At 42.2% G+C, this 12,429-nt stretch overlaps 1 protein-coding gene across 1 annotated transcript in view; it reads left to right on the top strand.

Annotated features, from left to right (window-relative positions):
• The window catches only part of ldlrad4a (low density lipoprotein receptor class A domain containing 4a), a 107,855-nt gene extending 96,454 nt beyond the window's left edge, over positions 1 to 11,401 (top strand). Inside the window, 4 exon segments of the mRNA XM_051137680.1 lie at positions 5,643 to 5,797; positions 6,740 to 6,793; positions 7,796 to 8,092; positions 8,094 to 11,401. Of these exon segments, the coding sequence (XP_050993637.1) occupies positions 5,643 to 5,797; positions 6,740 to 6,793; positions 7,796 to 8,092; positions 8,094 to 8,327 (740 nt within the window). The 3' untranslated portion in view covers positions 8,328 to 11,401.
• The last annotated feature ends 1,028 nt before the right edge of the window (positions 11,402 to 12,429 follow it).

Here is a 12,429-nt window from a genome sequence, read left to right as displayed (position 1 = left end):
CTCGATCGTCTGTCTTTTTACAATAGGTGGTAAAAATCGAAATACTTTTCATCCCTTCGGGATGTGGGTTTGAGAGGAGTGTGTAGTATCCCAGCATGCCTCATTGTGAGATCCCCACATGCCTGCTCTCAAGACTTCCCAGTGGACAGAGACCACCAGTGAGGAACAAGCTCACCATGGAATAACACTGATTATGAGGGTGAAAATGTGATTGTGAGGATGAAATCTACAAATGAAGCATGTTAGTATACACACATGTGCCAGGAACCAAAAGTTTCCAGAGGTCGATGTATATTGTACACATGCTGTTGCACCATAGAGTGCTTGAAGAGCTCTGTCATGCCGTCAGAACTACAGAAAGAACATCATGTACCAAACACTATTTGATGAAGAACTAAACCCAGGGCTGGGTCCTGTTTCAAGGGGATATGACTCAATCCGCCTGGGCGAACGGTAGTGAGAGGTGGAGGAGGAAGAGAAGGGGGTGTTGAATGGAAGAAGAGGAGGAGAGGGGTGTAAAACAATATTTGTGGTAAGTCGGTGTCACCGGTGGGATGAGATGAGCTATACGTTAGGGGTGGGAGTAGGGGGACTCTGTAGCAGGTGGCGTCTGGGCCCAGGCAGAGCTTATCTTGTACAGTCTTACCAGGAGGTTAAATAATTAAAGAAAAGTGGGTGTTATGGCATGGGGAGTCTAGACGTGTCTGGCGCCCGTATGGGGCGTCTCTTTAATACGAGTGCTTTATCTCAGATTAGAGAGCGAGGTCAGTGGCTTGCGCCCTGCTTAGGTGACAGTGCCGCTTTGCCAGCGAGGCACAGACGAATAGCTTCTGCCACTGGCACGATTAAATGCGCCCTAGTTCTCTGTCGCACTTCCTGCTATCTCTCCCTCTCTGAAAGGCCATGCGTCAGATAGCGGCGTTCATTTATACTCAGCGATTGAATGCGGTGTGCCTCAGGTCCATAGATTTGGCCCGGCTTTGTTTTTCTGGGTGGCTCTTTGAGTTGTTCTCTGATCTCATTTGTTCCATGAGACTCAGTTTATTGAAGTGTCCTCACTTTCTCTCTTTCCTTTCCCCTGTCTCCCACATACTCTCAGTCTCTCTCGCACTCCGTCTCCTGCGTTTTTTCATACACCTTGTGTGTGAATGGAAAATGTCTGTCACACCAGAAAAGGGCTGCTCTGGTGAAAGACTTCACAAGCTCACCCTCCCCTTTCTCTCAGTTTCCCCAAAACAGAAGAACGAGAAAATTCCACAATCCTTCGATGCCTCTTTCTTTCTTGTCTGTCCTTTCTGGATAGAGCAAGTCCCACACAGTTGTAGCCTGCAAATATTTACTGAAACAGCAATACTTTGGTCTAGCGTCATTTCTTTTCTGGCTTGCTTTCTTTCTTTCGTTATTTTGCCCCTTCCACAGCCTCTCATAAAGTGACTCATAGCATGTTGCTAGGGAATGTTCCAGAAAGGGGCATTTACTGCAGCAGTGAGACGGTGGTTCGGTCTTCCCATATGATTGTGTTTCTGGGTGAAACCTGCCGTCTCACAAGTCTCCATCCCACATGGGCGTCTGGCTTGTGCCCTTTCCTTTTGTCTGGCATTCTGATGGGACAACTCAGATAACACAGGAGGAGGGGGCAATGCGTCCCCTCTCAAGTTCCCATAATGCCTTTGTTGTCTGGTGCACGCAGTGACGTGGGTGAATGGATGGTTAACTAGATTAGGGCTTGTGCTTGATGAAGCAGTGGTGTTATGACTGGATACGTCCATCTCTGTTTTTCCTCCAGTACAACCCGCGGTCCTGAATGCCGACATGGATGGCTGTATGTTCAGCTGTAGGTTTGTGCGTGGAATCCACTGGGGATGCTCACTTTTAGTGTTGTTTGTACTCCCTGCTACACAAGCTGGCCTGAACTAGAGAGGACGCAAGGAAACTTTTAATGTTTTTCTCTCGTCCCCGCTGTCTTGCCATGCCGATGAAGTCACTTGGAAATTAGTCGTTCACTGCACACACGCTCTTTCCCTTGGAAATCTGTTGTGTAATGTGTGCTTTGGTATGAATTCAAAGCCCATTCTAAGAAGTCTCCCTCACTGCTGTGAGTTCAACTGTTGGCTCTCTCATGACATGATCTCCACGCACTGTGCCCGACTCCTTGAGAATAGTACTGTACCGGGGAGACATTTGGAGACGGAGCACAGATGGCTGGCAGTGAGCAGCAGTCCCCATTCTCCAGCCTCTCTCTCCCCCTCCTCCTCCTCCACCCGCTCCGTTTCTTTCCTCCCAGATCGTGAGAGCACAGCTGTTTTCCTTCTGTTATGAAACTGTGGAGAGGAGGAAACAGGAAATGGCTTCATGAAATATAGATCTGGAGGCCAGACTTGGTTGTCTTTGCAGCTTGTGAGCACAGTATAAAAAAGAGAGTGAGGGAGAGGGGAAAAAAGTTTCGGATAGGCTTATGTAATGCCTCCTCCATTTCCTTCAGCTCAGAAACAGAATGGCCTCCGTAGAAGAGAGCTGTCCCGCAGTTTCCAGCACACCCAAGGCTTTCCGACCTTAGAGACGAGGTGACGACTGCTTGAACGACGCGCACCCAGTTCACCTAAGAGCCTGTTAGAGGCTCTGTGACAGGTGTTAGCGCATATCTCCTCTTAGCTAACAACACAATGGAGCAGCATACGTAGCCGTAAGAGGATTGAGCTGTCTGATCTCAGAGAGTCCACATAAGGCTAACCCGAATTAGCCCAGCTGCCTCTCTCCCTTGCTGTTGTGCAGTTGTTGCCACATTATCGCAGCCTGTTTACATTTCTGCCCTGTCGCAAACAGGCTGACGACGGTTTGTTGTGTCTGCTCTGTCTGGGGTTTGTATCTGTAATCATAACACATTAACAGATCTTCCGGGATGCCGTCACGTCTGACTTGGATGCTTGAGCCCTCTGATTAGCACAGGGAAGGTTAAACGAGGCTCAAGGAATATGATTTTATATAGGATTATGAGTTTATGTAACTTGCGCTGATAGCATAGTGATGAAACGGCGCTGATGACTCACACTGAATTCAGTTTCATTGGTGTCTGAGCAGTAGCTAATTTGGCTAAAACAAATTAAGACCAGACACACCCGATACGCTCCTGCTTTTAATGGACCCTAGTAAGGTTAGATGGCAAATTCAATTTGACAAATTAAAGCTGTGAGGGATAGATGTAGAGTTGGAATAGGTACAGGTGTCAATTGTTTAGCTGGCAAAACATTAAAAAGGTGTCTTTCCAGTTGGAGAAATTAGACAAGACGGTACAACCAATTGAATGGATTGAGCACCTGTACCTCACACACTTTTCATTCGAGCCCACCCTGGTGTCCATTTTTACTGCATTAGATGCCATCACCTCTTGTTTGGGTCAGAACAGGCCATTCTTAAGGAGGACAGAGTGAGGCTGCTCTGATAAGATTAGCCTGGCGGCTTAGAGAAAACTGTTACAGTGTGTAAAAGCAGTGGCGGACAGTTCTGGATGGAGGAATGGTGCTTGAGCAGTGCCTGGTACTCTAGGTTGGCTAAGATTACAACCCTAGTGTCTCAAAGGTTGAGATGTGTCAGTTACTTGTTCACCCCACCCCATCCCCCTCAATCTACCACCAGTTGTCTCTCTCTTGGAGTTGGTCCAGGCCATAATCCGGTTAGGGGCAGCAGATTTGGGCCGTTTTATCTCCTGTGCTGGGTTAACTCCTGGGATGCGTCTGGTCTCTGGTCCTCTCCTCCAAGCCCTCAACAGATGGGGCCTTGTCTTGCAAGCACTCTCTCCAGAGGAGCCGTGGCAAAGAGCCAACGCAGCTTATTTAACAGTGTCACTACATGGGCCAACTGCATTCTGGGTACGGCCTTGTTCTTGTGGAGAGAAAGTGGCCATGATGGAAAGGTCAGAAACCAAAGTTTAAGATGGCTCACCTAAAGAAAAACAGGCTATCCATAGAGATGAGTCAGGATGGTTGACTAGTCATCCAACAACCGTCAAGTCAGTTATTGAGGTTGATTGATTAATTTTATTTTCTGCACCAGTACTTTAAAGTTGCAATGAAATGGAACTAGCGACAGACCTTTTCTTAAGTATTGTGATGTTTATCCGAGTGTAACGGATTATCAAAAAATGTCAAGCAAGGACTTGGTTTATTGCCTCAACTGGTGATTGGATTGTGAGATGTGGACATTGCACTTAAAAGTGGAGGCAGATAAGCTTGCAGGGGCAGGTTTAGGTGGGCTACATGATGGGAGACGTCCAGCATACATCACCAAAGAGAAGATTGGTGTTTTCACTAAAAGATCCAGTTATGAAATTTTAATGAATTGTAGATTCTGGGAAAGGACTATCAAAGAGACTATTTCATTCAGATCTTCTCTCCTGCGCAAAACAAAGTCCACTGTGTGTTGCTGATGTCATAGCCGTATGTTTGAAAATGATTACCCTGTTAGACAACTGATGGTGTTTGCGTGAGTGTTTACTTCAGTGTTGCAGCTTTGCAGTAGTTTTTCCATTGTCTCAAAGCATAAACCTTCATGTGTAAGATGGAATTGTTACTCAGTGGGGAGCAGGGATCACAAGTTTCTTTGAATGTAGCCTAAGTGTGGAACATATCTACATATTTTCATGTGACTGGAGAGCAAGTCCATATTGACTGGGTCCATCTGTGTGAAAGTGTGTCGGCAGGGTGGGGTGTGTTCAAGGGTCGGTAAGAGGTTGAAAGAGAGGTCTACCCTGTTTGTAACAACACACATTTGATCGTTTTTCACAACTGCTGAAGAAGAATCTCTAAAACGATGATGAGTAGATCTTTTCAAAGGATGATGCTCCTCTGAGAGGAACAAGTATGACAAGATTAACATAAAAATGAATTCCTTCCTTTGATTAAGTGAGGTCTACCCATCAGTATTATGAAACAGTTTTATAAAATCAGAGCTGTGGCCTAGCAGTTAGTGCATATGCTCAGACGTATTGAGCTGTGCTGCTCATGTTAAACAAAAATAAAAATGACCCTAAAACTCTCTCTTTTTTTCCATTCTTGACTTGATGTAGGTCAAAAAAGCCATTTGAAACGTCATGTTATCACAGTTTTGTGGATTAGTCTGTTGCGTCACTTTTTGAGTCTGATTTTGGTCTGTTCCCCCACCCAATCTCAATACTCTCAGTTGTGTTCACATTACTGCCCTCTGGTGGTAAGAATGAAGAATGTGATGGGCTTGCTATGTCATTACTTGTGTTCCTAAGCATCTATCGAGCTTTACACTGCCTCTCTTATGTTCTTAAAAGCTCATAAATCATTAACAGTAATCACCATTACTATTTTTAATGAACCACAACCCATAAAAATGAATGCATAATATTGTCTTGTGCTGTTTATGCTACAAACATGAATGATATCTAGTCAAGCTATGTGCATTTTTGAGGTTAGATGTGGTATTCATCTTTTTAGGCAATCAGGCTTATGATTTTCACATGGCAGACAATAAAACAAGCAATAAAAAACTTAACAGTGAGTTTTGCAAGGGAAACACCAATAATTTTTTATGGAAAATGTAAAAATGTTGCAGCTTCTGCAGTTCTGTGAATGTGTGAAATATGCTAATGATTTTCTCTCTGTTTTCTTGTCTTGCAGCTGAACTGGAGTTTGTTCAGATAATAATCATAATTGTGGTGATGACTGTAATGGTAGTTGTGATCATCTGTTTGCTGAACCACTATCGGCTGTCGGCCTGGGCCTTCCTCACACGCCACAGCCAGGCCCGTCAACGAGAGGAGGGCATGCAGCCGGTAAGTGTGTGTGTGTGTGTGTGTGTTTTATTCTGAGTGGGTGTTCATTTGATTCTCCAGTCACCATGTGTGTCCTGTCTGTGTGAGCTCTGAGTGGGTGTAGAGTTCCTGTTCTTTTGTTTGATCACCATGTGTGTGACTTTGTGACCGTGCTCATATGGGACTCGGCAATGTGCGTGCCAGCTTCAGGGTCTTTGTGTCGGTACACCTGCACAAATGCATTATGTAGTTACTAGGGATGGGTCAGGATAGTTGACTGGCTCCATTAGTGAGGTTTACTAGTGCTTTTAATGTTTTTTTTATCATGCGTTATAATCCACAGGTCTCTGTTTTCTGTCTTTTGTTCTGACTTTGTTAGTTTTGCGCTATAAAGGATAGAGTTATCCATATTTTACTAAGAAACATGTCTGTCTGATGCTAAACCAACCTAAACATACAGGGTTTCTGTTAGTCAAACTAGTCGTTTTTAGTTTTAGATTTTGGAGATAAGTTCTGCACATCCCTATGTTGATTTACATCATGTAGTTGAGAGCAGAGACGTTCTCGTCTAGACTGCAGTCCATTTCACCTCCCAGAACAAGAGAGGGTCATAAAAAGATAGGAAGAAGGTGAAGATGTGATTTATGAACAGATGCAGAGCATGAAAGAAACCAAGCTCTTATATTCAGAAACAAGCTCGTAAATTTAGAGAACAGCACAGTTTCTACAGCTGCATGTTTAGAGGCCACGAGACTAACCAGCGGTCTTGAATTAATAATGCATGATATTAATGTATTCTCATATTTACTGCATGTGCATTTAGATCAACTATTCTTATGCCTCTAGCAAATTTGAGTTTTCCTCTTCCCAAACTCAAAACTCTAATGCATGAGATAAAGTTGATTTTATGTCTTTTTATTTTAATGCATGACTCACATCGGCCTTCTTTCTTCTGTATCATAGGATGGCTGTGCATGGCCAACAGATAGTTTGGTGACGCAACAAGGAGCCACTGAGGTTAGTTAACTGACATGACCTATTATTCAACCTTTCTGCAAAATATTATTCATTGCTCTTAAGATTATGGCTGGGCAGCATAGCTAAGAGCTAATAGCACGAAAATCACAGTATTTTAAGGACAATCAATATATGTGACCCTGGAACACAAAAGCAGTCATAAGGGTCAGTTTTTTAAAGAGTTTGAGATTTATACATAATCTGAATAAATAAACTTAACATTGATGTCTGGTTTGGCCCAAATATAACTATATAATAATATCTGGAATCTGAGGGTGCAAAAAAAATTTTAATATTAAGAAAATCGGCTTTAAAGTTGTCCAGATGAAGTTCTTAGCAATGCATATTATTAATCAAAAATTAAGTTTTGAGATATATACAGTAGGAAACTAAAATATATCTTCATGGAACATGATCTTTACTTAATATTCTAATGATTTTTGGCATAAAATAAAAATTAATTATTTTGACCCATACAATGTATTTTTGGCTATTGCTACAAATATACCCATGCTACTTAAGACTGGTTTTGTGGTCCAGGGTGACATATTTCAACATTTGTGCTCTGAAATGACTATGTTCACACTAAATAAACACAATTATACCCTTTTTGCTACATGCAACAATATAACAGTGCATATATTTAATGTTTACTACTGTTCAAAGGTTTGGGGTTCAGAGGTTAATACTTCTGTTTGGCAAGGATGCACAAACTTTCTGTTGATCAAAGAATCCAGAAGAAAATGTATTGGAATGGTTTCCACAAAAATATGAAGCAGCACAACTATTTTCAACATTGATAATAATAATAATGCTTCTTGAGTAGCAAATCAACACATTAGAATGATTTCTGAAAGATCATTTGACACTGAAAACTGAAGAAATAATGATGCTGAATAAATTACATTTTAAATTGTAAACATATTTCAAATTATTGCTGTTTTTACTGTATTTTTGGTCAATTTCTAAATGGTTCATGAATGTTTTCTTCTCTGTGTTCAGGTGATGTATGGGCCACGGAGCGGAGAGCGCTTCAACCCGCCTTCATTTATGCAAAGGGACCGATTCAGCCGCTTCCAGCCCACCTACCCATACCTGCAGCAGGACATCCACTTGCCGCCCACCATCTGCCTGTCAGATGGCGAGGAGCTGCCGCCCTACAAGGGCCCGTGTACCCTGCAGCTCAGAGACCCCGAGCAGCAGCTCGAGCTCAGCCGGGCGTCGGTGCGCGCGCCCCCCAACCGGACCATTTTCGACAGCGACCTGATAGACGTTTACGTGCACGGAGGCGGCCCGCGGCCCCCCGAGCAGCAACTCTGGCAAGAGTGCCTCGAACTCGCACGTGGAGGGGCCGCCGCCCACCTATAGCGAGGTGATGGGTCAGACGTACCCAGGCTCCGCCTCCTTCCTGCACCAGCACAGCAATAACGCACCACCCTCCAACCAGAGGACAGCCAGCCGCTCCGCCCAGCCTGGCGCAAGCACAACCCTGTTCGTCAAGGTTAAGGATAGCCGGCGCGACAAACCCGTGTGACTAGGACACACCTGGAGAGGGCAGTAGAGAGCGTGTGCCGTCACCTGTGCTCTCTGGTACTTCCTCCTGGACCTAAAGGGGAGTGGCTGTTAGCGTACTCCCCTTGCACAATTTGAATCGAAAATTGAGGAACCAAGCTTACAAAGTTTATTTTTTTGTATTTTTTTTTTTGCTAGAACTTCGGGGCCTTGTATGGATGTTTGGGCTCCTCGGCTAAATCTCTTTGTTTGTTTGGTTTTGTATGCTTTCCTGTATTTAAAGAACACATGTGTTGGCACAGATTGTTTGCGTGAGAGACCACATAGGTCATAGGATTGAAAAATTTTCTATCTGTTTGTGCATTTCCAGGACTCGTGCACAAAAAAAAAAAACTGTTCACAACCAATCAAAATCCAAATTGAGTGCCATGAAAAAATCTTAAATCTTGGGGATGTGACTCACAACAACAACTACGACAAAGTCTTTATGTTGCACTTATTCTTTAACGAGTAAAAACAGCTACCCTTAGTTACTTGTCATACGTCAATCCACATGGTTCCCGGGATTTTTTTCTTCCTTTTTTACGTTTCACGTTTCTCGTTTTCCTGAAATGGAGATGTAGAACTCTGATCCAGCCTAAAATCTCCACACCTGAACTGCATCATGGCACTTATTTTAAAAAAGAGGGGGTTTAACAAGCTGTTCAAATTCCAGATCACTTTTTCCACTGACCAAGTGAGAGATATTGGCATGGATATCTGCGGATGGAAGTCACGACACACGCGCCACTTTCATCCTGTCGAGTAGCACTTTAAACTTACGTCACTTCAGCATTGTCATGGGGTCCAAGTGCAAGGGAATCATGGGAACTGTAGTCTTATGCACATCCTGTCCCCTTCTGAATGAGTGTGTCATATCTCGTTTTCCACTAAGAAAGCATGCGTATAGTTTTTTTCCAGTTATCCATACTATACTTTAGTTCACGATCATATACGGATCTCATATTTTATCCTGTATCCTGGAGCGGCGTTTTATTCCGAGGCTGCACAGGAACACGCTTTTATCTGTTATTCGTCATCAGTATTTATTCATTTATCAGTTCAAAACATGTACCAATCATGTCGAGGTACATCCCCCTATTTTCTTTCTTCATTTGAAGTCGTATTCAATCACATGGCACACGTTTGGAATGCTTTCAGACATGTTGATTGTGTTTTTGATCACACCTGAGCTTTGTACACCATCGTTCTTTGGCCTTCCCTTTAGAAAGTCCCATAGAAAACCTATTTATTAACTAGCTATTTATTAAAGTGACCATTTTGAGAGAATATTTAGTCAAAGTGGGTGGGAACGCCACTCTTCCCAACCTCAACTAGGCTTTTATATGACCGTTTTCCCCTTTGAATACTAAGACTCTCCTGTCGCCCATCCGCTGTGGCTTCGAAACTTTGGCCTCCCGTCATTGGCTCTGCTTCCCGTCACTCATTCTGACCGCGCAGTTTGAGTTTGTACTGTATTGCTGCTGCTGCTGCTGCTGCTACGCTGCTACCGCTGCTGCTGTTGTTCGTTCGGTATGTAGGCCTATGTCCGCTTTCCCATTACTTTATATTCGCGTACCAACCGAGACATAGACGTTCGCACTCTGTTTTGGTTTCCTTCGTTAACATTTGCGCATTTCCGCCGTCATAGCCGTGCTAGGAAAACGAATCCAAATGTGTTTTTCTTTTTTTTACGTTTGCAGCCGAGAGGTTTGCATGTTACTATTTACATGAGCAAATTCGGTGCCTAACAGTCATGTTTAAGCAGACATAGAAACCCACTTGCACTCAAAAGTCCCCACCTTTGTTGTGCCTCACTTCCTATGGTGCTTCTTTCAGTAGTCGGACTCTGTTTATTTGTACGGTGCTGTATATAACTTGAATATATTATGCACATATCCTACCCAATGGGTAGAAAACCACAAGAAAGCATTGTTAATACTGTAATATAATGTATAGATAATATTAAAAAGAAAACTTTAACACGGTGGCATCAAGTTTTGTGAATGCCTTCAATTGTGCTTTGTCTTTTTTGTAAAACAGAGTAAAGTTTGCAAAGAGAAATGCTACAGTATGGTCACATGAATACAAAAAGACTTCTTCTATTTTTTTCCTATACAGTAAATGCAAATCTGTTATGTGATGAAACAAATATTCTGATTATATGGCAGTTATATAAAGGATAACTAGCTGCTGCTTTTGTAACTTCCAGAGAAAGAATTATAAATGCCAGCGCTTGTCATTTTATTTATTGAAGTTTATTTTGTGACTGCTAGCTGTTTGGACGTGTAATAACCACGCAGAATAATAGCGTCTTTGTACCGCGACGAACGCAACGGATTGTCGACTTTTTGGGCTCCCACGAGGCCTTTTCTCCAGCCCTGGAGAAGGTTTAGTGGTTCATATCAAAATAGCAGCTCAGGGTGAGGCTTTATCGGATCGGCGGGACATCCGTTGGAAACGGTTAACGTTCTGTTCTTTTTTTACGCACATAATCGATTTGTGTGGTATATAAAAGAGCATCAAAGGAGGAAAATCCAGCCCATACCTGATCGTTACTGCATGTTCACGTTGTCATTTTCCTCAGCATAGCAGTCTGGTTCCGAGCTCTCCGCGCCGACAGGCTCCTCTCCAGAAACACGCTTGAATGAACGAATCGGCGAGTGAATGACTGACTGACTGACTGAATGAAGATTTGTGTGGGTGAGTTCAGCATCTCGTTCCATGGATCTGGAATTTCCCGCCAATCCACAGCAACGTTCTTCATCGGCCTTGAGCGAGATCACGTCACAGGACTGTATGACCTATTGTGGACTACAGACTTTTTTGTTTTGTTTTTTTACAAAAAGAAACAGTTCAGTGAGCGAGGGAACGCTGCTGTCCTTACGCCTTTTTTTATTTTTATTGTTCTATTTAATTGTGATGTCAGCGGTTTTCAGTTTGAGGTCTGTTAATTGCAATACTTTTTACAGGAAAAAGGTGACTAAAAACCAACTGAAAAAATTCATAAAAAATAAATACAAGGAAAAAAAACAATAAAACTATTGCTCAAAGATACTGTTGTAGTCCCTCATGATTCCACGCTTGTTCTTTCGCTGTCATCAAATGGCTAGAGAGAGCAATTAAAGTTGAGGAAAAGAACCAGAGTCTCTTTTGTGCTTTGTGTTTGTCATTATGTTGTGCTTCTCAAGGTGACGTGAACTACAACTTGCCTTTAAATTAAAAAAAAATTAAAAAGTAGCTTCACAAGCTGCAAACTACTTTGGATTTAGACTCAAGTTTAAAAAAGCAAGCTACCCTTAAAAAGTATTTTGCCACAATGCAGTTTGGATTTTATTATTTAGGTGTATATATAATGTCAGATTTCGCAGCTGTTTCATTTACTACAGTCAGAGTAACATTTATAAAAGAACATGAGATTAACTTGAACATAAAGCTTTGGATGGATATCTAATATTTTCTAGTATTAATCTCTGGTGCACATAAAAACAATGGTGGTCAAACAATAGCCTAAACTTAAATGGAAATAATGTACTACATTTTAATTTAAAACTATTTGTAAAAAAATATATATTTTTAGGGGATTTTACGTACTAAATTACATTTATGTAATAGTTATGATCCATTTATTACCTTAAGTTATTTTTTTGAGCATAGACCTAAAAATGAAATTTACAACTTAAACTGTTGTAAATCTTGAAGACTTACTCCACCCCAAAATGAAAAATTTGTCATTAATCACTTACCCCCATCTCGTTCCAAACCATTAAAAGCTTCGTTCGTCTTCGAAACACAATTTAAGATATTTTGGATGAAAACCGTGAGGTTTGTGACTGTCCCATTGACTGCCAGGTAAATACATCGTCAAAATAGTCCATCTGCCATCAGTGGTTCAATCTGAATTTAAAAAAAATAAAAATAATAACGACTTTATTGAACAATTCGTCTCATCTGCGTCACCGTAGCGCCATGTTGGAGAATATACGCTGGACGCAAACTGCGTACGCTGTTCTGTCAGCCGCATCACACGGATACGCTGTTTTCATTCAAATCAAAGCGTAAATAAACGTAGAAGACGTAACCTT

Source organism: Labeo rohita, chromosome 19 (assembly GCF_022985175.1).
Source record: "Labeo rohita strain BAU-BD-2019 chromosome 19, IGBB_LRoh.1.0, whole genome shotgun sequence".
NCBI classification, from domain to species: Eukaryota; Metazoa; Chordata; class Actinopteri; order Cypriniformes; family Cyprinidae; genus Labeo; species Labeo rohita.
The sequence above is the reverse complement of the archived record's forward strand: the minus strand, read 5'-3'. Positions and strand labels throughout refer to the sequence as shown.